Source organism: Alosa sapidissima, chromosome 3 (assembly GCF_018492685.1).
Source record: "Alosa sapidissima isolate fAloSap1 chromosome 3, fAloSap1.pri, whole genome shotgun sequence".
NCBI classification, from domain to species: domain Eukaryota; kingdom Metazoa; phylum Chordata; class Actinopteri; order Clupeiformes; family Clupeidae; genus Alosa; species Alosa sapidissima.
In genome coordinates, this window is record NC_055959.1 from 30,461,623 (window position 1) to 30,488,008 (window position 26,386).

A 26,386-nucleotide genomic window follows, 5' to 3' on the forward strand; every position below is an offset into this window, starting at 1 on the left:
AGTAGAAGATAAAGAATATACTAAAATACAAATTATACTAAATAACACTAAATCTAAATCAATTCTAAAAACAGTATCCACATAGTGGGTGATTAATCAAGAGGCGCTTGCAATGACTGAGGCAGGGACTGAGCCTGTGATTCTCTGTGCATAGTAAGGTAAGGTGCTCTGTGTGAGTGAGTGTCATGGTGATGGTGCAAATGAGTAAGTCCAACAGTGCAACAGTGCAAGAATAAAGTTTAGAGACCAGCATAAAATAAATATGGACATATCAGCGAGTAGGCAAGGTAATATAAAAAACAACTATAGAAAAAACTATATCTATATCTCTCTCTCTCTATATATATATATATCCCTCCCTCCATGCCACAGCCGAATTGTGGCCACACTTATACCTTTTCTTAATATAGGTATATATATAGACAGTATCCAAACATGGAGGGGGTGAAGAGGCAGACAGACTATGCGGTGAAGTCTATCTCTCCTCTTCCCTTAAGTGAAGCATTGAACAGTTCAATGGCCCCGGGGACAAATGACTTCCTCAGTCTGTCTGTTGTGCAAGGCAGTAAGCGAAGTCTCCAGCTGATCAGGCTCTTCTGCTTAACAATAGTGCTGTGGAGTGGATGACACTCGCAAGATGTTGATCAGTTTGTTCAGGGTCCTTTTGTCAGATATTGAAGTGATACATTAACAATACAGGTGGGTCTAAAAAAAGAGAATATTAACGTTTTTATTCTAATATTTTGAGAACTGATTTTTGGTTTTTGGTTGTAAGTCGTAATCATCAGGATTAAAACAAAAACACTTGCACTCAACTCCAGGGCCTTTTATTGTAGCAGTTCAATAACAGACATTGTGTTTTTTGGTTTATTGTGGGTGCTTTTGAGATAAGACAGTGAAGACTGACAGGAAATGAGTGGGGGAGAAAGAGATGGGAGTAGGATCAAGAAATGACCACGGGTAGGACTCAAACCCAGGTCCCCGTGAGCACTCAGATGGTGTGGATGCTGCAAATGGTACCACAGCTCCCCCAAGAAAAGACAACACAGCCTGTTTAGTTCACTTATAATCAGGCAGGTTTAATCAGACTTAATAGGGTTTGAGCTGGAAGATAAGACAAAAAAAGCTTAACTGGATGAATCTTGGCATGTGACAACTGGAATTAATCACTGTGGGCTTAGGAGGACTGTAGGTAGATCTGTTGACAGAAGGCTGGGCCAAAAAACTAGTTTGGATGTAGAAGAGGGTCAGGTAAGAAGACTTCTGGTTAAAGCCACTAAGAACCACAAGGGGCACACTTCTCAAACTCAGACTGTCTTCTTATGTGCTTATAGAAGTCTAACACAGAAGATTTTAGGCACGGTCTGTTGACACTTATATGTGTCTATAATATGATAGGATAGGAGTGCTGCTCTCTCTCTCTCGCTCTGTCTTGCTATGTTTGTGTGTGTCTCCAAATCTGGAGGATTATATGCAGAGCTGTTCTACCCTTTTGTAATGTGTGTGTGAAACTCTTGAGAGCATATCATCACATTTTACACATTTAAAATGCCTCTCCTTGCTCCTCTCTGATGCTTAGAATCCTGATGCCATTGTTTGACCAAGACTCTGGACTCCTAGTGGTCTCTGGAAAGGTGAGTATTGTATTGTATTGTATTGTATTGTATTGTACGAAGCACACTTCCTCTAAAACATATACAGTGAGGCTCAAGTATTTGAATCCATGCTAAAGTTGACTAAAAATAATCTTTTGGAAATTGATCTTAATGCCTTAAGTAAAAAAAACTGTAAAATAAATTTTCTTTGTGAATGAATAATGTATCATAAATAAATATATGTTCTTCCTTAAAATACAGGGGTCATAAGTATTTGAACCCCTGTTCAAACCCCTGTTAAATTCCCATAGAGGCAGGCAGATTTTTATAGATTGTTTACAGTTATATCATGGATCCAGGATACTTTGCACCCTTAGCCTTTGGAATTAAAATAGCCCCACATCATCACATACCCTTCACCATACCTAGAGATTGGCATGGTGTGTATTTCAGTTAGCCTATTAGCTGGTTTGATGCTCAACAGGGGTTTGATCAGGTATTCAAATACTTATGCCCCCTGCATTTTAAGGAAGAACATTTATTTATTTGTGATACATTATTAATTTACATAGAAAATTGGTGTCCTTAAAGGTTGGATATTTCCTATTTGTTTTACTTAAGGCATTAAGATCAATTTCCAAAAGATGATTTTATATTCCACTTTTTAGTCAACTTTAGCATGGGTTCAAATACTTATGAGCCTGTGAGTTGTGATTGAAGTCTGTTTGACACTGTGTGTGTCCTATAGGGGGATTCTGTTATTGACTGCTATGAGGTTTCATCTGTAGAGCCCCACTTGACACAAGGTGCAGTCATGCTCTTTCTCTTTGTTATTTCATTCTGAACAAACAAACATTCAAAAACACACAAAATACACATATGTAAACATTCATATAGCCCTAGTGAGAGAGGTTTGAGTAATTCTCTTTTGTCTGAAACAAATCTTGTTTATTGTGCCTATTTCTCCCACTCCATCTCTTTCTCTCTCCCAGTGAGTCATTGCCTGACTGAGTTATCCAACCGCGGTGTTGCCTTGGTCCCCAAACTGGCCTTGGATGTTGGCTCCTGTGAGGTCATGCGTGTGCTACAACTGACAGAGAACTTCATTGTGCCTGTTAGCTATCATGTACCACGCAAGGTGGGCACTTTATGGCAAATCAACACAATCACTAATTTCAACAGTCACACTAAATAATATAGTTATATCAAAATGCGTTTTGGGGATATGTTAATTATATATTTTGTGTGTATTGCTCATGTCACACACAGTCTGGACAGGACTTCCATGCTGATCTTTACCCTGACACACTGGGGCAGACAGCTGCTATGACCACAGAGGAGTGGTGGGGTGGAGAGAACAAACAGGTAAGACCCAAACACTTGAAGAGAGCTAACTTCAACTAGAAATGTAATGCCAGAGGAATTACAATAGTGGATGGAAAGCTGCTGGCTTAATGTTGGTGGGGAGATTCCTGAAAAGAAAAAAAAACATTGAATTGCTTAATCTTGACATTTGACTTCATCATTGAGTAATATAACTTACCTACTGAATCCTTGGTTATCGCTTAATCAAGTTATGAACTTACTCGATGTAATACCAATCTAACCAATCAATCAAACTAACTAGAGTTAAACGTAACATCCTCTCTAGACGTAGCAGCTACGAGTGTGTTGCTAATTGATGCCAGCTAACGCCAGCTTGCTTGTTTACTTGTCTAGCAGAGTCGTTAAAAACAGACTTTACATAGATACTCCATTCGAATAAAAATACAAATGAATTGTAACTTACATTTAGCATAGAAATCTAGACGCACCCTAGCGGCAGCAAATTACATTTGCTTCCAGGGCTAGTCTAGCAACTCTCGGTTGGCTTGTGAGCTTGAAAAATTAAACTTCTATCAGGCCAATCAAATCGTGTATAGAGTCGTTAGGAGGGCTTAACATAATGATTGATGGCAACGATTTGTCTTGAATTCCCTGCTACTTGAAAACAAAGAAGATGGATGTTGCTGTTGGCCAACAGTGTGACACGAGTTAAGCTTTTTTTAAGTTGGCAAAAGTTTGAACTAGCCAACTAGCTACGGTGGGAAAACGCATGGGACTCATAGCGCTGTCCTATTGCGTGCAGAGGGAATTTGAAAGACAACCGATTATCCCGCCCCTCGGACTGAGCACTGCGAACGGTGAGTGCCCAGACTCTACATTTTAATGTGGGTCTGGCTCGTCAGGCTAACTTACATTGGGTGTGGTAGGAAAACGTCCGTTTCGTCGTAGTTTGTTGGACGAAGCAGACACCAACAACGTAAACTGTCTTGAAGAGAATTGAGCAGTGTGGTTCAAAAGCAATTAATTAATTACAATTAATTAATTAAACTCAAAGATTGTAATTCTTGATTTCGCTTGCAAACTGACGGTTTTATGCGTTTACTAAACAAAGATTATGGAAATTAAACACCACTTTTCCATCAAAAAGCTTGTTGTAAAAGGCATAACTTGTTAGATTTAAGAACTAGGTTCGCTAGCTCTGTGTGTTATGAGCAAAGAATCTTTGGTTATGAGTCCCATAGAACAACACTGCCATCTACTGGATTAGAAAGTGTCAGCAGGCTACTTGTGGATCTGGGTGGCTTCTCTGCGCAAAGTTTGTCTCAAAAATACGTGATCCACAAATGCTGATCCACAAATGCGAAAACGAAAACTGTGTGTGCTGGTGATCCACAAATGCAAAATTAGATTTCAGAAAGGCAATTTTCAGTTTTACAAATGGCATTTTATTTACAAATGCACATCTATATTTGTAAAAATCAATATACGAGTTACAAATATGATTTTTTTATTTGTAGATATCAAAACACACATGCAAATCAAGAAATATTTGTGGATCCCCCTCTGCGCATATACAAATATTATTGAGACAAATTTAGCTCCATAGATCTACCCTCTACTAATTTCCCCCTATGTAAGGCCGGCCTGCTGCCCTTTATAGCCATTTGAAGCCAGTCTGGTGCTCAAAGACAGCACATCTGCTGGTGTCCATGTGTTTTGCAATTTACAAATATCTTTGTGATCGTTGTCCTTGACTTCAGGTGGCGAGGGTCAGCCTTCACCCGGACAAACGTCCCAAGTCTAGTGCCAAAACAGCCAGTCGGCAACCAGCTCCACCACTGGCCACTCAAAAGAGCAAAGAGGTAAGACTAATGTAAAGTATGGATGGACAGTTATTCCCTCCACCTTAAACATGACAGACATGCTATAAGACATTGCTATGCTGTAAGGTTCGAGTGTTGGTGATAGTCCAGTGTTTGTGTCGCTCTTTTTCTTAGAAGTCTGTGTCCAGCAGTGAGCTGAGTTCCGGCAGTTCGAGCATGGCTCAGTCCCGCTCAGCCTCTTCCACCAGTGGTCTGTCGTCCAGCTGCCTGCCCAGCCCCTCCTCCACTGCCAGCACGCGCCAGCTGCAGGGCATGCTTGGTAAGAGAGAAGAGTTTGTGCTTGCTTTGCCATAACCTAACACCTCTATTTTTATCACCTTAAAAAGTCATAAGTTTCACATTTCAAGTAGAGTTTTCATCTTAATTCTCAATTCCTCAATTAAGTACACTTTATTGCCATGGCCATTGAAAAATTGTGTTGCCAAAGAATACGATATGCATACACATATGGACCCTTTCAACAATAAAAACAAAAACAATGCTTGAACGTTCTATTTGGGCCCCAATCTACTTCCTCTGCATTAAGATAACATATGGAATGTTAAAAAGGAAGTCTTGTGGGGCCAACTATGATGCTGAGAATGGAACTCTCTTGAAAGCAAAGATTCTAGAACAGAGCTCTGTTCTAGAATCTTTGCTTGAAAGGGTCTATAGAAAAAGACTCTCGCACATACTCTCTCACTGCATTCTCAATCACTTCCCTCCTTCTTTTCTCTTTCAGGTCCAAGCTCTAAGTTTCGACATATTCAGGGAAATGTTCAGCACCGTGACACACATATATATAATCTGCGTGGGCTCAACCTCACTACACCAGGAGAGTGTGATGGCTTCTGCACCAGTCGCCATCATGTGGCAGTACCCCTGGCCATTGCTGGAGGACAAATTGCCGTGTTTGAGGTGCTTACTGGCCCTTGATTAAATTAGAAAAATACCACTGCTGACAGTCTGAATGTTAAACATTGTAACCAAATATTGTATAGGCTACATATGAAAAGAAAAACAAAAAGTTTGGGTGATTTTAAAGATCCACTTAGTACGTAGCTTTTAGACAAATCAGCAAAGCTTTGTTGCTAATCACTATGGCCTCTAATTTGAAAATGCTGTGGACAGGCCTTAGGCTGTGAGTTGCTGTTATAACAGGTTGTGACACCAATTCCTTTTTATTTTGTCTCATATTTATTGACATTTAAACATTTATTGGTTGATTAATTAGTAGTGCTTTCTTACATTTAAGGAAGATGATGGAGGTTGACTTTAGATGAGAGTTGGTTGTCTGGCTTTCAAGGAATTCATTTACGGAGAGCTTCCTCATCTGTGCACGGATATAGCTTTAGTTTATGTCCAATGGACTTGTTGGCTCTGTTTTTGAGTCACTTTGAGGGCTGCAGAATATGGCAAAATGTCCTATTCTTTTTTATATAATATTTAGAAAGCAGCCATATTTACATCTAAAGAGCAGGAAAACAAATGTTCATTCATTAATTCACTGCTCCTTCATGTTATGTCAAGTAAACATGAACTTATAGTTCACCTAAAATTGCAAACTATGAATACAGATATACAATATATGGATCACCCACTATTCACCATAGCACACTCAAGTGGACAGAAGCAACATAGGATACATTTAATACTGTGTTATTAATGCGGTAATTAAACAGATACCTCACAGAGAGCCTGATGGCCCCTTGTCACCTCGTTTCAGCTTTCTCAACCAGGGAAGCTTCCTGACACAGCCCTGCCCACCATTCAGAACTCAGTCAGTGTGGCAGACTTCTGCTGGGACCCATTCAACCCCCACAGACTAGCTGTTGGTATGACCCGTTTCTTGTCTCTTTCTCTCTCTAACTCTATCTTTCTCTCTCGCTGTATCTGTGTAAGTGTGTGTGTGTGTGAGAGAGAGAGAGAGAAAGAGGGTGTTGTTGGAATGGATGAAAAATCTAATAGTGATGTAATAAGACTGATGATGATGATGATAATGATGCCATTTTCTGTGACAGCTGGAGAGGACGCCAAGATTCGCATGTGGTTGGTGCCTGAGGGGGGTCTAACTGAAACTCTGACGGAACCTGAGTGTGTGCTCCAGGGTGAGTGAAATGAGTTATGAAAAGGACTTATCATTACCTGCGCAATATGGCTTTGCACTTTTAACTTCTATCTAACGGGGCCGTTCTCAGGTCACACAGAGAAAATCTACTCCATTAAGTTCCACCCTCATGCCTCTGGTTTGCTGGTCTCCTCTTCTTATGACCTCACTGTGCGTCTGTGGGATCTGCAGTCAGGAAAGGAAGTTAAGAAGCTAAAGGGACATGACGATCAGGTTTGTGTGTGTTTGTGTGTGTGTGTGTGTGTTTGTGTGTTTGTGTATGTGTGTGTGTGTGTATGTCTGCATGCTTTTTTTTTTTTGCATGCTTTATCATAAACAGGAGCAATAATCTTCAGAGCACCATATTGACTCCTTCTGTCCTTCTCCATTCACTCTCTGTTTAGATCTTTGGAATGGCCTGGAGTCCAGATGGTATGCTGCTAGCAACAGTGTGCAAAGATGGGAAGGTTCGTGTGTATGACCCACGGAAGTCTGATGAGCCCATTCAGGTGTGTAGGAGATCAATATATTTGATTATTTATTCATGATGGTATCCATAATTAAAGTGTACTGTAGGGTAACCCTCCCCCTCTCTCCCCAGGAGGGCCCGGGGCCCGAGGGCCACAGAGGTGCCCGTATAGTCTGGGTCCTGGAGGGAAAATATCTGCTGGTGTCTGGTTTTGACAAGTGAGTAAGGGCCATTTGGAAAAAATAAACATGGGAGCATAGTTTGGTTAGCTACATACTGAAACTGCACATGTGCCCAGCTAGGTCTGGAAGAACGTGTGTGTGTGTGTGTGTGTGTGTGTGTGTGTGTGTGTGTGTGTGTGTGAGAGAGAGGGAGAGAGGGCGAGAATGGATGTGGTTGTGTGTGCAACCAACACCTATTTGTATATAAAAGTATTTATCCTTTGGATATGTTCTGTCTTATTGAACACTGTTTTATATAATTGTGTCTATATTGTGTATATTGTACAGTATGTACTGTCTATTTTATTGGTAAGGCCGAAGGCAATTTTCATGCCTGACATGACAATAAAGTCTATTCTATTCTAATCTATATATTATATATATCTCTATATATATATAATCTATATATATATAACTTAGCCACTCTGGAATGGCATGCATAAACTCTGTTGTGCAGGGCCTGGGCAGGAAGGGGATGGGATAGAGCTTGAGGTCAGCAAAAGAGAAAAAGTATTATGATAGAAATGCAGGAGGTAGTTTCAGATGAGCAGCAGGTTTAAACTCATAAAGGATCTATATCAGCTATATCTATCTATATCATGCAACCGAGGATCTCTAGCTCATCAACTTCACGCATACACACACACTCACACTTCAAAATGTCCTGTTCAGTCGCAGTGAGCGGCAGCTGTACCTGATATCTGCGGAGTGTGTGAGTGCAGGGCCCGTGGCCAACGTCTCTGCTGATGTCTCCCCCTCCACCCTCATCCCCTTTTATGACCCTGACACCAGCGTCATCTTCCTCACTGGCAAGGTAAGCACAGCTTGAGAGAGACTTGTTAGTGTTTTTGTCTGTGGTGGGGGGGGGGGGGGGTGCAAGTACACTACATGCACATCATGTAAGAAAGGGGAAGGGTGTGGTGAAGGGAGCCTTTGTCCATATTAATTCTTGTGGAGAATATTGTCTTTCTCTCTCTCTCTCTCTCTCTCTCTCTCTGTATGTATGTATGTGTGTGTGTGTGTGTGTGTGTGTTTTCTCTAGGGTGACACTCGAGTCTACATATATGACATTGTGCCAGAAGAGCCCTATTTATTGGAGTGCAGCAGCTTCCATTCCTCTGAACCACACAAGGTTAACAGCATTTACTGGCTCTATTCAAATCTTGAGATTCAGTATATTTTTCCAGCAGAGAAAGTTACTGAGCACAACTGTGCTCTCATCGGACACTTTCAATTAGCCTGTAACTCACCTGCTAGAAATGATTTCTGAATGCCCCCTTTGGATAATCCCAACAGCTTTCTTACAACATTACAGACCTGAACCTTCAGACCCATTCAAATATTAAAACCACATAACTATCCAAGGTATTGCAGAATTCTGTTTTGACCAATCTGACCAGGGTTGCTCTTCGTCCAGTCTTGAACTACAAGTCAACATCACATGTGATGTCTTCCTTTTAAATGCATAGAATGAGAAATATTTGAAAAATGATGACATGAAATGTTACAATTTACTTGGAAACATTTATCTGGAATAATGTAGGCTTTTGTTGTGTGCATACACAAATCTGTTTACAGTTTTTTGCATTCATTAATTGCAAAGTCAATGAACAAATGTTCTGTCATTAGGGTTTCTCCTTCCTTCCAAAAACATTGTGTGATGTGAGAGATGTAGAGGTTGCCCGTGCTCTGCGTCTCAGCAAGACATCTATAGAGCCTATAGCCTTCAGGGTCCCACGTGTTAGGGTGAGTCTCACTCTCATTTCTCCTCATTTCCATCCTAATTTCGCCCTATTGCATTTCTGTGTATTGCAATGCATTGTGGGTATTTTAACTAATCTCCCCTTCTTTCTGTCTTGCTCTCTCACACATATGCACTACAGAAAGAGTTTTTCCAAGATGATGTATTCCCTGAGACGGCTGTGTGGTGGGAATCCTCTCTCTCTGCTGCTGCTTGGTTTACTGGGTCCAACCACCAGCACCGCAAAATCAGCCTGCAGCCTAAAGATATGACACCTGGTAATTAGCAAAATAACCCCACACATTTAACATGACGTTGCTGACAGACTGTGCACACCTGACATTTAAACTCGGCTAATAGTGTTGAAACAGATTGTACTGCCATAGATGATTACAGACAAACAAAAGTTGAAGAGTACCGGTAGTAATCTTAACCTCACCATTTGTATAGTTGTACAACATGCGCACAAACCCGTGTGTGTGTGTGTGTGTGTGTGTGTGTGTGTGTGTGTGTGTACGTGTGTGTGCATGCTTTAATGCTTTATAATAAACACCATGTTGACTCCTTCTGTCCTTCTCCATTCCATTGTGTTTGTGTGTCTGTGTGTTTAGCGAGTGAAGCACCAAAAGAAGTTCCTGTGCGCAAATACTTGCCTTCTTCAGTTTACCTGGAAGAGAAAACTGATGAGCAGAAAAAAGATGAGGTCAGTTAGTGTATATAAGCATGTGTGTGTGTGTGTGTGTGTGTATTTTTGTGTTAGAAAATAATAGGACTTATTATAATATGACTTTCCCCTTATGGCCTATGCAGATTACACAATTTTTTTTGTCTTCCACGATGATATTTTACGATTGACCATGTCAGACTAGGCGATCATAGAAACATAAATTCTTGCCGCATCTTGGTCGGGAGACATTACGAGATCATGTAGCCTATCGTAGCCTATCGTAGCCTACTCATGGCATGTCATCATACTGTCAGTGTCAATACGGGAGTCGTAGAAGATTCCCCAAAAATTCTAACATGCTAGACTTTTGGGTCGTGGAGTCGTGGAACATTGCAAACAATAAATAGCAGGTTGTTGAATATGTCACATTACAAGACGCGTTCCTCCTCCAGGGTCTTTCCTGATTTTTCATAATCAGGCACTACACTAGAAATTTGTTGGTTATGACAAAATCTTGGCAAAAAATTGGCCTGAGATCGTGTAATCTGCACAGGCTATTAGTTTCCTTCTTTATAGTGTTTTATTTGTTTGTGTGTAGTTGCTCAGTGCCATGGTGGCAAAGCTTGGGAATCTGGATGACCCACTGCCACAAGAATCTTTTGAGGGTGTGGACGAGGATGAATGGGTAAGAATAATCCGTTGTTATTTCTCTCTCTCTCTCACACACACACACACACACACACACACATCCAAATATTTTTCTTTTGAAGTTAAAATTGGGCAAGTTTCAGTCATTCTATCATACACTTTTAAGAATTGTGTTCTTTGCATATTAACGTCTCTCTCTCTCTCTCTCTCTGTATGTGTGTCTGCATGTCTTTGTGTGTGGTATGAAGGATGATTAGGACTGACATCTGGACCAGCTTCTGCCAGTTTTCCGATTTGCCATGTCAGAGTGCCAATCAACAGGAATATGCCCTATTCTTCACAAACACACACACATACTCACAAATTCAGTGTTACACAAAAACACTCCTGTTATGGCTTTTTCTTGTCTGTTGCTGTTAATTTTTCCTCCTCCTTGCACTCTGATGCTGCCTGTCTTATAACCCATTGGTGGTATGGAATTCCTCCACCAGTCTTAATTAGATAAGATGCTGTAAGATACCATGCAGCACCTATAGACCCTTTCAAGAGAGTTCCATTATCAGCATCATAGTTGGCCCCACAAGGCTTCCGTTTTAACATTCCATATGTTCTCTTAATGCAGAGGAATTAGATTGGGAACCAAATAGAACTTTCAAGCATTGTTTTTGTTTTTATTGTTGAAAGGGTATATACTCTTTCACACATAGGCCCTTCCCACAGTCACACACAGCACACACAAGGCCATTGAAGGGTGTCTTCTTGTAATGTTGTGTGTATGTAAAAGGCCATGGAACTGTATGACTGTTAAACACTTGTGATGGTGGGTTAAGTAGTGGTGCTTGCTTCCCATTGAGTGTATGCCCAGATTCTTATTCAGGGCCATTGTCTTTCCTTGCACTGACCCTAAGACAATTATTAGATGTAGATTGTAGATTAACTATAGGCTATAACTGGAAAGTTACTGTATGCCAGTCTGTTCTTAGTGTTTTGCTCAGAACATGTCATATTTTTTTGTTCATTTCTGGAAGTCTTTTCAGTGTTCATTCCTAATTACAATGTCACCCATTTTTGACAAAAATGGATAATGTTTTCTTATGACAGTTTTATACAATCTTGTGCAGTATAGTTTAGTCGGATATACTGTACTGTGTCTTCTGTTGCCATTGGTGAAGTTTAGATAACTTGCCATGTTACTACACATCACTGATCTTGTTCACTTTCCACACCACTTTTTGATGAGAAGAGATGAAAACGAAATGAGAAGAAATAAACATGGTTTTGAAAAAAGTTTTGATGAACATTGTAAGCAGTCTTGATGGAATGTTGCCTTGCAGTAAAAACGTAATGTATTTTGACAAAAAAAAAGCTTCTGAGTCTGATAGGCCTACTTTCTGTAGGATTCAGACAGTTTACTTTATGCTTAGCACCGAAAAAAATGTAACCATTCAGGTTTTTCTCCAAAATTATTTACATTTTTAGTACCCCTTTTTAAACATATTAGGTTTAGGATTTAATGGAGAATATGACTCTCACATTCCTTTTTTACAAGATTGTTGTAGATGTAGGATGTAGGCTATACCAGGGGTCGGCATCCCGCGGCTCTTTGGTCCCTCTGATGCGGCTCAGCTTTTGAAAATAATGAATGAGTATTTAATTAAAATGTATTTTATTTTAGTTCGTTCATTTTCAAAATGTAACATTGTAAGTCTATCTGAGTAATTCATATAACTTTCCACCTGACTTGACTCCGTAACCGTAGCCTGCACAATACTGTTACATTCGCGGGTTGTTGCCATGTTAATATCAAACAAAATCACCGATTTCCCTCCATTTCAGTCAGCGAGAACACTGTAATTGGTATTGTTGATGTGTGCGCTTGCTATAGGCTAGATACGGAAAATGTCAAAAGGAAACGTCAGCGACCACAGCTTGCGAGCGCAAAAACACAAGCGGGCTGAAATGGGAACGTTTCCATCCGAAGACTGATTCTGAAAACGCGAAATGAACTGCCCGTTATACTGTATATTGCACACTGCAACGAGTTAGTATTGCTGTGTTAACCCTATTCCACTTGCATGTGAGAAATCTTTCTCACATATGAAAAATATAAAGACAAACCTGCGCTCACGTTTAAAGGCTATTCCGTGCAAAACTGCACATCCATAACAGCAATTAAAAATATGTTAGCGTTATGTGACAGTTTTGCGTGGAATTGCCCTTAAATGATGACAGCCTCAATTCTTGCATGAAACTTAACCTCACTGAATATGAGCCAGCCAGACTCCAAGGCCATCACCAAATCTAATCTCTGGTAGGCCTAATGTTCAATTTTGCCAATGACAACGAAAATTGAGTGTTGTGTTGTGTTACACAGAAACATGATGTTACTTTGATGTTACTTTGCATACCAAAGGACACTGGGAAAATAGGGGGTGCTGTTTAGCCTACATGGGAAGCCTGGCCTATACTTCTGTCATTCCACTTTACATTTCAAGTTACTTGCTAGTAGAAAATTACTTTTAAAACTAGTAGAAAATGTATTAAAATAATCCTCTGTTGAATTAAAGTAACTGTACGTTAAATATCCAAACTTTTTCTTGTAACCGTCTTTATGTGGCTCTTCTGAGATTAAAAAAAGATACATTTGGTAAAAGTGGCTCTCCAGGCAAAAAAGGTTGCCGACCCCTGGGCTCTACTGTGTGGGCTGTGGCTTTGTGTTCCTGCCTACACCTCTGGCACATTTCCCACTGCATTCAAATCAGCTCAAGTAACACCGCTACTCAATTTGACCTGTCCCACTTCTACCCTTCCTATCCAAAGCTATCAAACAATTGTCTCCAAACAGGTCTCTGAATTCCTCTCATGGAACAACCTTCTTGATCCAAACCAATCTAGTTTCAAGAGTGGACACTCAACCGAAACAGCTCTGTTGTCTGTGACAGAAGCCTTAAAAGAAGCAAGGGCGACCACACAGTCATCAGTCCTCATTCTGCCTGACTTATCAGCAGCCTTTGGTCACGGTTAATCATCGCATCCTTCTTTCTACTGTATACTCTCAAACATGGGCATCTTGGGCTCTGCTCTGTCCTGGTTTGAATCCTACCTCACAGGGAATTCGTTTAAAGTGCCCATATTATGACTATTTTTCAACAAGTTAACCTTATTTTGTGCCTTTTATTCACGTTTGTTTAAAGATTTAGTAAGTAACTTCGATGCAGCTCCAGAGGTTTCCATTATATCCTAACAGTTATCTTTTCCGATAAAAAGGGGGCATGCACGTGCAGCACATACAACGTTAGTGCATGGTGGGTGGGAATATTCAAATGTTTCCGCTGCATGGTGGGTGGGAATGTTCAAATGTTTCCGCTGCATGGTGGGTGGGAATGTTCAAATGTTTCCGCCGGCGACATAGACGGCCCTGCCGATTTTGAACAGCTCACCTGGAGACTGAAGGCAGGATACATTCAGAAACCTGTATCTCAGCATGGTAACGTGTAACGGCATGGATGGGTTTTTTTCCAAGTTTGTATGTGGGTGGCAGCACCCGAGACACAAAATAACACCCCAAATCCCAGAAAAAGTGATTTTTTCATAATATGGGCACTTTAATGTATCATGGATTGGACAGTTGTCCGCACCTCACTACCTCACCACAGGGGTCCCCCAGGGCTCGGTGCAGGGGCCCCTTCTCTTTGCTTTGGGTCCAATTATTTGTTCGTACGGCTTCTCATATCACTGCTATGTAGACAACACAGCTCTATCTGTCATTTCCACCTGATGACCCCTTGGTCTCTGCACAGATCTCTGACTGCCTCTCAGACATATCTACATGGCACACCACCTCCAACTAAACCTCTCAAAAACTGAATTCCTCCCAGCCAGTCATGCTTGATAACCAACAAACCTCTCCGATCATGTTGCCTTGGTCAACCGGTTGTGCTGTTTCGCACTTTACAACATACGGAAAATCAGGCCTTACCTGACTCGATATGCTACCCTAGAACTGACACTTGACTGTATAGAAGTAACACTTACTGCTGCGCTAACTTGCAGAGGTGGGACAAAATCACTGTTTGGCAAGTAACAAGTAAGTCTCAAGTCTTAACTCTTAAAGGAGCATTTCACCACTGAAAAGCTGAATATGTATTTAAATTGGGTCATTTATGTAGTAGAAATGTGAAGTCATCATTGCAGTCAGTGCCTTCTTGACTGAGAAAAAGCCAAAAGTGTATTTTTGGCTTATGTGGATGAAAGCCAACATCTCCTAGAATTCCCTGCCCTTCACTGCCCTATGAAGGTTACAAGCAAACAGAGGGATTAATACAACTGGAATCCATGCATTTCCACGGAATTATTTTTGGAATCTGATCCCTTATCATACCTGTTCATTCGTACTCGTCGCTCGACTTATCGTGACTAAATTCAAGATGGCGGAGATTGGTAAACTTCCTGAAGGTACTGTCTGTGTAAATCATCTTGTAAATAAACTACCAGTGCTTTTTCTAAGTTCTCAATGTCTCGTTTTAAATGTCAGGGCCCTCAGAAGTCTACCAATGAAGTGTGGAGCTACTCTGAGCCTCCTAAATGGTGTAAAACAGTGAGTCATTTGCATGGCTAGCCTGATGCCCGAGGCACCCCCGTTGAAAACCTGTTGGTAGCATCGGCTAACTAGCGCCAGATTTCGGAGTGCAGGGGACAAGCCGAGATGAGCTGTGAGACAAAAGTTCCCACTCGGTATCATGTTTCAACACACTTTAGGTCAATATCACACCGAACTTCTCCTTTAATAATCCTCAATATACTCCACAGCGTAAAAATATATATTCTATAACCTCAAACTCTGGAAAAACACTCTGGCATGCTGTGTAGAATGCATTTCCGATAGCCTGATGTCATCATACTCAAATATTCTACTCAGAGTCTGATACTGCTCCATTGGGATGTAATTATGGGGCGTTTCAACGATACAGGGGGGGAAATGCCTTTGCACTCAATTGGATAGACCTAACCAATCAGAGCAATGAAATAGCTTACCGTGAGCTGTAGGAAGAACATCCGAACCATCCTATCCAATATCTTATATAACACCTGATAGAGAGATCTAAGAGAACGAAATACGTAGCAGGGTAGGCTAATCAGAAAAACGGATATTATATTACAGATAAATATTAAAAATAATTCCATTCACACCGATGCTATAAACAGCTGGGAAAGGGTGTCGCAAACCCCTCAAGCAAACAGGTGGCTAATCAGATTTCAAACAAACGAGAGAACAAACAGCTTGGTCCAAACAGCTCTGGTTCGGGCATAGTTGCTCCACAACTGAACAAGTCCAGACCGAACTTCCCGTCCTCAGATGTTGTGGACGGGGCTAAGTTCCGCTGGCATCCAGGAAACATTTTCGAGGAAATACAAAGTGTGCTTGCTCAGGTGCGGTTCACCAACAGGTGCAGTCAGTGAAATAGGATGCTTTGAACTCTGCTTGATCCAAGGATTCCAACAGAACCTCATTTTTTGACAATTTCGGGCAAAGGGGTCAAAGTTTACTTGCATTAACGCACATTTAAAACGCCAAAACGCATTTTTGGTAGTTGCAGCCTCCCCTAGAGGTCAAAGGACACCAAATGTTATGTGTGTCTTCACAATAAGACACTGAGGCTGCACCAAGTTTTGTTTTGATAGGCCTACATGAAAGTATTGCTGAGATACGACCTTACTTCCTGTTTGGCTGCTTCACACCCGATTGGCTGACGGGTGAACGCTTTTGAAAATCAAAAATCCTTCTGGTAATTTTTGTGAGGCTGATACACAGATAGTTGCATGCATGTTGAAAGGCAAATAATTTAATGGATGTTAATAGGCAGATAGTTTAATGGATGTTGATAGGCAGATCAATTAAATGGATCTTGATAGACAGATAGTTTAATGGATGTTGATAGGTAGATTGTTTTTAATGGATGTTGATAGGCAGATAGTTTAATGGATTTTGATACACATAGTTTAATGAATGTTGATAGGCAGATTGTTTAATGGATGTTAATACACATAGTTTAATGAATGTTGATAGTTTAAAAGTTGAATGTAGATACTTTAAAAGATGTTGATAGACAGATGTATGCTGCAAATAGTTTAATAGTTGCTGATAGACAGTTTAATGGATGTTGATAGTTTGATAGTTTAGTGAATGTTGATACACACAGTTTAATGAATTTTGATGGTTTAAAAGTAGATAGCTTAAAAGACAAACAGCAACATTGATTAAAACAGACGATAGATCCAAGTACGGTGTCAAATCTCATTTGTACTCTTTTCGAGCCCAAACATGCCGGCCAAAGTGTAGAGGAAGAAGTAAATCACACATGAAAAAGACGGAGATTACGTCCATTTGTTTGTATTGATGAAACGATTCTGTCCATAGTTTTTGCGCAAATTGAAGCAGAAATACACCAATTGGTGAATTAAACGTTCACATGTGATGAAGTTTTGGATCTGTTATTCACCTATTCTGATTCTGAAGGAGATATCTGCCTATTGGAGATGACAATCGAATGTCTCTTGACTGACAGTCATGGTGTGTCTGTGAATGGAGGTGCATCTTTTGTGTGTGTATGACAGTGTCCACTAAGCATAGCCTACAATGTTTATTTCGACCCTTTGTCCAACATAGTTGGCAGTGGTAAACTTGATGATGTACAGACAGCATGAGTAGTAAAAATAGGGTTCTGAAGAACTACAAAGTTACCCAAGATAGGAACAGATTTGACTACCCAGGCTATTTTATGGTATATGGACCCTTTCAAGAGAGTTCCATTATCAGCATCATAGTTGGCCCCACAAGACTTCCTTTTTAACATTCCATATGTTATCTTAATGCAGAGGAAGTAGATTGGGGCCCAAATAGAACGTTCAAGCATTGTTTTTGTTTTTATTGATAAAGGGTCTATAGGGTATGCTTGGTGGTTAAAGTAATAGTTTACTAATGTTGGTTTATATTTTACCATTTTCCTGTTCATTTGTTATTTGAGTGACCAAAAAAAGTATTTACTGAAAGGTGGATAATTCGAGGGGGTTGCCATCCAGTGACGTCATGATATGCAAATTAGATGAGTCAATTCACTCCCTTCATAAGCTTTTGATCATGCTCAGTGATTTTCACATTTACAGTAGGACTTTATCTCTGACCACAAGCCATGGCCTTTTGAAATGTTTTTGAAAAGTCAAAATCAAGTGTTTTTTTTTGTTTGTTTTTTAACTCTGGTGAGTAGATTAAGGAATTTAAAGGCTGAATGTAGATAGTGTAATGGATGTTGATAGATAGTTTAATGGGTGGATGGGTAAATGGTTTGAAGACGATGGATGGAAAAAGTTGGATGGAAGGTGCCTTATATCCTTGTAGAATGGAGAGAGACAGAGAGAGTTGACCTAGTTGAGCAGATGGCAGTTGATACAGGTGCAAATCAGTTTAATTGGCTCTTTTTGGGGGCCTAGTTGAGTAGCTGGCAGTTGATACATGTGTAAATCAGTTTAATTGGCCCTTTATGATGTCATAATGCTAATGCAAAGTCTATAGTGGAAAAATAAGTTTGTTTTTTGTTAATATCTCAAAAAGTATAAAGTTTACAAAAATGAAAAATACATTGCTCCCAAGTGTCTTTTTCGAGACCTACGTTGCAAAGTTTGAATGAAGTTCCTATACGTTAAACGGTTGAAGCTGAATTAGATGCAGAGATTTTGGTTAGATGAAGAAGAAGACTTTGGATAACAGAACAGTGCATTTTCATGCACTGTAATAAAATCCAATATGGCGGAAGAACAACAAGGGTCAGTGACGCCATCTTCAATTTCCGGGACATTCCAGAATTAGAGGACATTTGGTGTCCCCCCCCCCCCCTGATATATCAAATACTCAAGTCCAAAATAACAAAAAGGTTCACATAACCTGCAAGTGAAACTGTCATAAAGCAAAACATAATAATCTGCTGGGGAAAAGTGGTTCCTTTACATGATTAAAAATACCGATTAGTTCTGGAACACCCCTTAAAATGGGGTTTTTATCCTGTCCCTGACTCCTGATGACCAACTTTTAAACCAAATTGAACAGCTAAAATAAGTCTTTAATATATTATCTTTTGCAGTATTTTGCGGATATGCATCTATTGTATCTATAAAAAAGAATTTCTTTGATTATAACATATTTTGAATACATATTTTGAATACTATTATGTTATATATATATTTATGATTAAATATGCTGAGTAAAAAAAAAAAATGAGTAAAATTATAAAAGATAATTTATTTGTATAATTAAACATTATTTACATATTTTAAATAAATTGCCAGAATGTCTTCTGTTAGTACAGCATCATTGCAGCATAGTGTGCCACAATACATGTTGAGATTCAATTACAGCTGAAAATAAACACATTTTGGTTAGATATTTGTGATTATTTGCAATAGATAGGCCTAATATCAGAATTTCTAATGGATTTCTACAGATGTATGATGTTATGACTCAATTTGCAACCCTGTTACAAAAACATTTTTATTAAAATAAGGATAAATAATGGTAAGTAATTTTGCTATCACACAAAAAATTACATCTATAGTCCTTAGAACAGCTTATATGATTATATGCACAATGTATCTGAGCATATCTGAGAATAGATACTGGAATTATTAAAAAAAACTGTATGTCACTGTTCAAATTGAAGATAATTAAGCCTTTGATAGTTAGTCGAATTAACATATATAATATATATTAACAGTCTTACCTGAAATCATATGACTCTTCAGTGTAAAATTACTTCCTTTATTCAATGAAAAAGGATTTACTGAAAAATATTTAAAAAATATACTTTCATATACTTCATGCTATTTTGTATTTGTAACAGGGTTGCGTATAACTACATGTACACAGCAAATAAAACATATGAGGTGGAAAAAGTACCGTTGATGCCTGAGCTTGACAAATCATATAATTTAGTAGTTTATGACCTATATTTCTTAAATATTCAACATAAAATGTTAAAATAGAAAATATTTTTTTAAGAAGTGTAAATGCCAAAATGTCCTCTAATTCTGGAATGTCCCTTCCACACTACACCAGTTCCACACTACACCGGTTCCGGACATATATTTCAAAATATCAAATGTATCAAATGATAAGAGGCTACAAATGATTTGCACCCATGCCTCAAGTCATTATAGGCCTACAAGTTGTCAAAGGGGCAGAGTCTGAGTCAAGTCTCAAAGCAATAGCATGAAAGTCCAAGTTGAGTCCATCAGAAGACTTTCACAAGATTTGGGAAAGATTGGAGTCTTTTATGCCCCCATTCAAGCTTTAGATTACTCCAAAAACTACAAGAACTTTCCCAATTAATCTTGTCAAAGTCTTCTGGTGTAAGGATGGCTTAAAGTCATCAAAATCGTGATTCAAGTCAGATTTGAGTCCAAGTCTATGACTCGATCCACACCTCCTTATCGCACTCTGAAAGTTAGTCGCTTTGGTTAAAAAGCGTTAGTCAAATAGGCTATCATGTAATGTAATGTAATGTAATGTACATGTGCCTTATTAGGCTAGTGTGTCACCATCATTCAAGTAGCCTAAGTACTTTTGAAAAGGGAAAGTCACAAGTGTGTCCATGATTGGAGGGCAAGCTGCAGGAGCATAGGTCAACTGTGACCCTGAGCCTCTCATGTTTCAGGTCTCCGGACAATATTGTAGGCTTGGCCACTTGAAATAGCCTCTTGATGTCTAATTTCCCTTAAAATTGACCTTACAATCCTCTGGATAGATAAAAGTAAAATATGACCATGTTTGTCCATGGAAGACTTATTGTAGCCTAGTAGCCTATGCAGGCTTCCGAATGCAGTTTGATCATCCAGCCACTTGGAGATAACACTCCTCTCACTGCACAGAGTTGCACACTTCTATGGGAACAGTGTGACCTTTGAACGTTGACACGGTTATAATAATAACCTTGACGGTAACCAGCTTTAAAGACGCACGATCCAGTTAGAAGGCGATACCGTTTCTGCAGTCCTGGCTCAAGTGCATAATTCAAATTCAAAGTCTGTGCCGTTTCGAAGCGGGCAGAAGAGGTAACAGGCCTATAACTTCAAGTTAACGTTGAAGGGAAACTATCAACGATGGTGAGTTGTCTTTCTTTATAACGTTAGATGTTGTGACATTTAGTTTTTAAGAGCTTATTTCATTCAGCTTGGTTAAGCTTTACGTTAAGTTAGCAGGCTCCATGTAATAGTTAACGCCATTACTTACGAACATAATGTTTGAACCAGCGGGCTAGCTGAGTTAACGTTAGCTAACGTGGGCAACACGCACGCTGCGTATGGAGGATTGCGTTATGGTATTAGTTAACGGTGTTGCTGATATGCATGGGAATAATGTTGAAATGGATTCCCTCTATTGATAGTATTGCCATATACACGTGTTAATGTTTCGTTTGTTTTGGTATTCGCCACTAGTGACCTCACATGGAACTATCTTCCTGTCTTTACTCAGGCTAAGTACCTTGCCCAGATCATCGTAATGGGTGCCCAGGTAGTTGGACGGGCGTTTGCGAGAGCACTGCGGCAAGAATTTGCCGGTAATCTATGTTCATAGTACATTTGGCTGTAACAACTTGATTTGTGTCACCACTGCTTCCACCATCATTGAAAGCCTGATGGGTCATTTCTCTGTCTCTTGCTGTCATTATGTAGCCAGCCAAGAGGCTGCCAGAGCAAGAGGTCGAGCGGGCAAAGAATCTGCTGCCGCGTCGAGCATCACGGGTATGACGTTACAGGAGGCACAGCAAATATTGAACATCTCAACACTTACACCAGAAGAAATACAGAAGGTAGGCCCATGGCAGCATGATTCTTATGGGTGCTGTAGTCTTTGTTGACAAAACCTTCAGATGTAACCTATATGGTAGGTCTAGAGTGGGTTCAGTTTAGCCGCTTATAGCCAGGGAAGTATGAAACGGCATAAACATAACAAAAACTCATTGCATTATATAACTTCACAAGGCACTCAAAGCGCTTTGCCTTTACAGTGAAGGGGTAACCCAACCACTATCTATGTGTAGCACCCACCTGAGTGATGCACGACCGTCATTATACGCCAGAACACTCATCACACATCAGCCACACCAGTGAGAATGTGAGTGAGTGAGAGCGAATCAGACAATTACACAGGGGGATGATTTATAATACAAGTTCAGGGTGTATGTTAGTGATTGAAACCTTAGCAGTATACCTGACGCTAATGGACAACAAAATATGGGGACCCCCAAAAAAGTTGTTATTGCTTAACTTATCCATACTACTCGTATGATATTACTGCTACTACACTGCACATATATGTACCTAGTGCAGTGGACCCCTCCTAGACTAAGATGACAACTGTATAGAACCACGCTAGTCTAGTTAATGATGAATTAAGTATATAGCATTCACATTTTAAAGCATTCAATAGCCTAATGAAAGCTTGATCAGTCAGTCAAAGTGTTCTCATAAAAGGAACAGCAGGCCTACAGAATATTCCAAATATGCTAGTGACCTTTCAGTGACAGAAATGTCACTTATACTGCAACATATGAGTTTAAACCATGTTAAATGGCTACCAATGCCAATAATTCAACCAATAATCAATTAACCACCTTCCTAACATCAAATGGGTATTTTGATTACTTTCAGTCTGGTTTTCGGGCAAATCACAGCACTGAAACAGCTCTCATTAAAGTTTCCAATGACATACGCCTCAACACAGATTCAGGTAAAACATCAGTCCTAGTGCTACTGGACCTTAGTGCAGCATTTGACACTGTTGATCACAATATTTTACTACAGACTAGAACACTGGGTTGGATTTACAGGCATAGTTATCAGCTGGCTAAAATCATATCTACAAGAAAGGAGCTTCTTTGTTGCCATCGGAAACTGTACCTCAACACCAACGTCCTTGACCTGTGGTGTTCCCCAGGGGTCGATCTTGGGGCCACTATTATTCAACCTCTATATGCTCCCACTTGGACAAATCATTCAAAATAATTTGATTTCATATCATAGCTATGCAGATGACACACAAATTTACTTAGCTCTATCACCAAACAACTATGGTCCTCTTGAATCTATGTGTCAGTGTATAGAACAAATCAACACCTGGATGTCTCAAAATTTTCTTCAGCTGAACAAAGAAAAAACTGAAGTAATTATATTTGGTAAAAATGAGGAAAGACTTAGGGTTGCCACTCTCCTTGACACAAAAGGGTTGAAGGCAAAGGATACTGTTAAAAACCTTGGTGTATTAATTGACAGTGATCTAAATTTCAACAGCCACATGAAAGCGATAACTAAATCAGCTTTTTACCACCTCAAAAATATTGTCAAACTCAGAGGGCTGATGTCAAAACATGACTTAGAAAAACTCATTCATGCATTTATCTCCAGCAGGGTTGATTACTGCAATGGACTGTTCACAGGCCTTCCTAAAAAGACTATTAAACAGCTTCAGGTGATACAAAATGCAGCAGCTAGGACTCTAACAAAAACTAAAAGAACTGACCACATTACTCCAATTCTTAAGTCCTTGCACTGGCTTCCAGTAAGTCACAGAATTGACTTTAAAGCACTATTGCTTGTTTATAAATCAGTAAATGGAGCAGGACCTAAATACTTGTCAGACATGCTTCAGCAGTACACACCTTCTCGTCCTCTCAGGTCCCAGGTGAAAAACCTGCTAGTAAAACCTACAGTTAGAACTAAACATGGTGAAGCAGCTTTTAGCTGCTATGCGGCTCAGCTGTGGAACCAACTTTCGGATGACATTAAAAAGGCCCCAACTGTAGCCAGTTTTAAATCTAGACTTAAGACCAAACTGTTCTCAGACGCTTTCTGCTAACTGTGCCGAGTTACAAATTCTGAATCTGCCTCAATAATTATTCTACTTTGTCTTTTATTACTTTTTTTACTACTTTTGCCTTTGTTTTTGCTTACTAATTATTCTTTATTTTTAAATGATTTTACCTTGTGTTTTATGTTTTCTTTTTATTATGATCTTTACCTTTTAACTATTCTTTGACTATATTGCCCTTCTATGCTTTTATTTGTTATTATCGTTTGGTTTTGTTTATGTAAAGCACATTGAATGACCTCTGTGTATGAAATGTGCTATATAAATAAACTTGACTTGACTTGACTTGACTTGACTAAATTTGAAAGCATCTAGCTAGGAAGTTTTAGGGGGGGGGGGGGGGGGAGAGAACAAACTCTGTGTAACCTACTTGATTCCACAGTCAATGTTCAGTATTTGGCCTATAATTGGCCTTGGTCATGTATGATGATACAATGTTGTTAGCCATCATGTGAACTATTGTCATTGTAATATTGTTGTGACTTTTTTTTTTTTTTAGAAGTGAATCTTTAAACGTAGTACAACTGATTGTGTTGTAATTGTTTTATTATGTAATGTATGGATGTTATTCAAGATTAAGTTCACTGACATGAAATCCTCCACTGTTATCTGTTTCAGAACTATGAACATTTATTTAAAGTCAATGACAAATCTGTTGGTGGTTCCTTCTACCTACAATCGAAGGTGAGTTTTCCTTTTACCTTTTCAGTCCAGTGTACACATTTGTTTGCAAAACTAAATGTATGTACACCCTTCTGAAAATTACAAACTAATCCTATGTCATATGCTGAAAGGCCCCTTGTTTTGACACATTGCTTTTAAACCAATTTATTACCTCCACCAAGGTTATGTCAGCCACTGAGGGTATGTCTTTGGTGTGGTTTATTAGTCTTTCTATCCTTTTGACGTGTATGGAGGATTATGAAAAAACTACTGGCCAGTGTTGTAGAGTGCGAAACGGCATGACCGGGCGACTGAGGCAACATGATCTGAGAAGTTTAGTTGGTTGTCGAGAACAACTCGTATATTTCTTGCAGTCCTGGTAGGTGAAACAGACAGGGAGTCAAATTTGATGTTGATGTCGTGGTGTATGGTAGGTTTAGCTGGAAGGACCAGCAGTTCAGTCTTTTGAGAGGTTCAGCTGGAGGTGGTGTGCCTTCATCCATGTAGCTATGTCTGAGAGGCAATCCGAGATCCGTGCTGAAACCAAGGGGTCATCAGGTGGAAAGGACAGATAGAGCTGTGTGTCGTCTGCATAGCAGTGGTATGAGAAGCCATGCGAACGGATAATCTGTCCCAAGGAGGTGGTGTAGATAGCAAAGAGAAGGGGGCCCAGCACTGAGCCCTGGGGGACCCCTGTGGTGAGATGGTGAGGTGCAGATAGCTAACCAAGCCATGATGCGTTAAACGAGCGTCCTGTGAGGTAGGATTCAAACCAGGAGGGAGCAGAACCGGAGATTCCCATGTTGGCGAGTATAGAGAGAAGGATGCTGTGATTAACCGTGTCAAAGGCAGCCGATAAGTCAAGCAGAATGAGTACTGATGACCGAGCGGTCGCCCCGGCTTCTTTTAAGGCTTCTGTTACAGACAGCAGAGCCGTTTCGGTAGAGTGGCCGCTTTTGAACCCAGACTGATTTGGATCCAGAAGGTTGTTCTGTGAAAGGAAGTCAGAGACCTGTTTGGAGACTGCTCGTTCAATGCCTTTGGATAGGAAAGGCAGTAGTGAGACAGGGCGGTAGTTCTCGACTTGAGCAGGGTTGAGAGAAGTTTTCTTAAGTAACGGTGTTACCCGGGCCATTTTGAACACTGTTGGAAATGTGCCGGAGGTTAGCGAGGCATTGATCACGTGTGATAGCTGGAGCGATGGTCGGGCTGATGGACTGAAGTAGGCTCGTAGGTATAGGGTCCAGCGAGCATGTGGTAGGACGGCTGCATGTCAGGAGTCTAGATACTTCACTCTCGGAGAGAGGCGTGAATGCTGAAAAAGATGTTCCAGCAGTCCCTAGAGGTTGTAGGAGTGCGGTATCTGAGTCAGATGCGTTGAGTGGGCATGTAGAGAATTGACTGCTGATTGCCGCCTGTTGCTCACAGAACTGTTGAGGCGTCACCATGAGGGTGTCTGTGCTGCAGCTATAGTTATAGGAACAGTCCACTTATAAACATTTCTACTAAATACTCTCTGGTTTTGCCATTTGCATTCACACTGGCCAAGTGGTCATAGGAACTGGTTGCCCATTAAATTTCAAATATCCCATTCAACTTGGCTTGACAGCAGGGCTTGAAAACAAAATTATTTTTCAAACGTTCCATTCCGAACGGTTCAGGTAGGCCTATGTTTAACGTTTTCGTTCTTGCATGCGTTCCGCCACCAACATATCGGTCCTGAACCGGTTCGGAACGCAAAATATTGTTTGTTCTTAAAGTTCCGGCAGTGTTTGGCGGGCCTATCAAGTCTATTTTTGTGGACTTTACCTTAGAATAGACGTACTCATTATTTCCCCTTGATTTAGCCTATACTGTAGCTATGCCCAAAAATAATAAATCACAGGCGGCATCCAAAAACATTCAGATGGGCTATCCATCCCATAGCCTACAGACTTACTGTAGGCCTAACCTATGCTTATAAATAATTTCTAATCAAAAATATTTCTGGATACGTGCTAAACTCCTACCCTGTTTATAAACGAACCTGTCTGTTGCTGACAAGGCCTATCTCAAATTTCCCGTTTAACTCTTCTACATAGAATAGGCTATAATTGCGCAAACATTTCAAATTCCGACTTAAAAACGACAAGGCGTGGACAGGCAAAATAGGCTATTACGCATAGGCTACA

The 26,386-nt window shown here is 40.1% G+C and overlaps 1 protein-coding gene across 3 annotated transcripts in view; it reads left to right on the forward strand.

Annotated features, from left to right (window-relative positions):
• Positions 1-26,386, forward strand: part of LOC121705872 (mitochondrial import inner membrane translocase subunit tim16-like) — a 103,417-nt gene that overhangs the window by 75,895 nt on the left and 1,136 nt on the right. The window contains exons 10-30 of one of the 3 annotated variants that reach the window (XM_042087170.1): positions 1,580-1,634; positions 2,344-2,401; positions 2,588-2,733; positions 2,865-2,960; positions 4,682-4,783; positions 4,919-5,063; positions 5,526-5,701; positions 6,510-6,618; positions 6,805-6,891; positions 6,982-7,124; positions 7,295-7,399; positions 7,492-7,577; positions 8,253-8,394; positions 8,623-8,712; positions 9,210-9,326; positions 9,464-9,599; positions 9,933-10,024; positions 10,587-10,673; positions 21,159-21,243; positions 21,359-21,495; positions 24,171-24,236. In XM_042087170.1, coding sequence (XP_041943104.1) covers positions 1,580-1,634; positions 2,344-2,401; positions 2,588-2,733; positions 2,865-2,960; positions 4,682-4,783; positions 4,919-5,063; positions 5,526-5,701; positions 6,510-6,618; positions 6,805-6,891; positions 6,982-7,124; positions 7,295-7,399; positions 7,492-7,577; positions 8,253-8,394; positions 8,623-8,712; positions 9,210-9,326; positions 9,464-9,599; positions 9,933-10,024; positions 10,587-10,673; positions 21,159-21,243; positions 21,359-21,495; positions 24,171-24,236 — 2,260 coding nt within the window. Of the gene's footprint in view, positions 1-1,579; positions 1,635-2,343; positions 2,402-2,587; positions 2,734-2,864; positions 2,961-4,681; positions 4,784-4,918; positions 5,064-5,525; positions 5,702-6,509; positions 6,619-6,804; positions 6,892-6,981; positions 7,125-7,294; positions 7,400-7,491; positions 7,578-8,252; positions 8,395-8,622; positions 8,713-9,209; positions 9,327-9,463; positions 9,600-9,932; positions 10,025-10,586; positions 10,674-10,884; positions 11,939-20,550; positions 20,789-21,158; positions 21,244-21,358; positions 21,496-24,170; positions 24,237-26,386 lie in introns of those variants that run through there. The other 2 variants (XM_042087168.1, XM_042087169.1) reach the window with 2 other exon arrangements.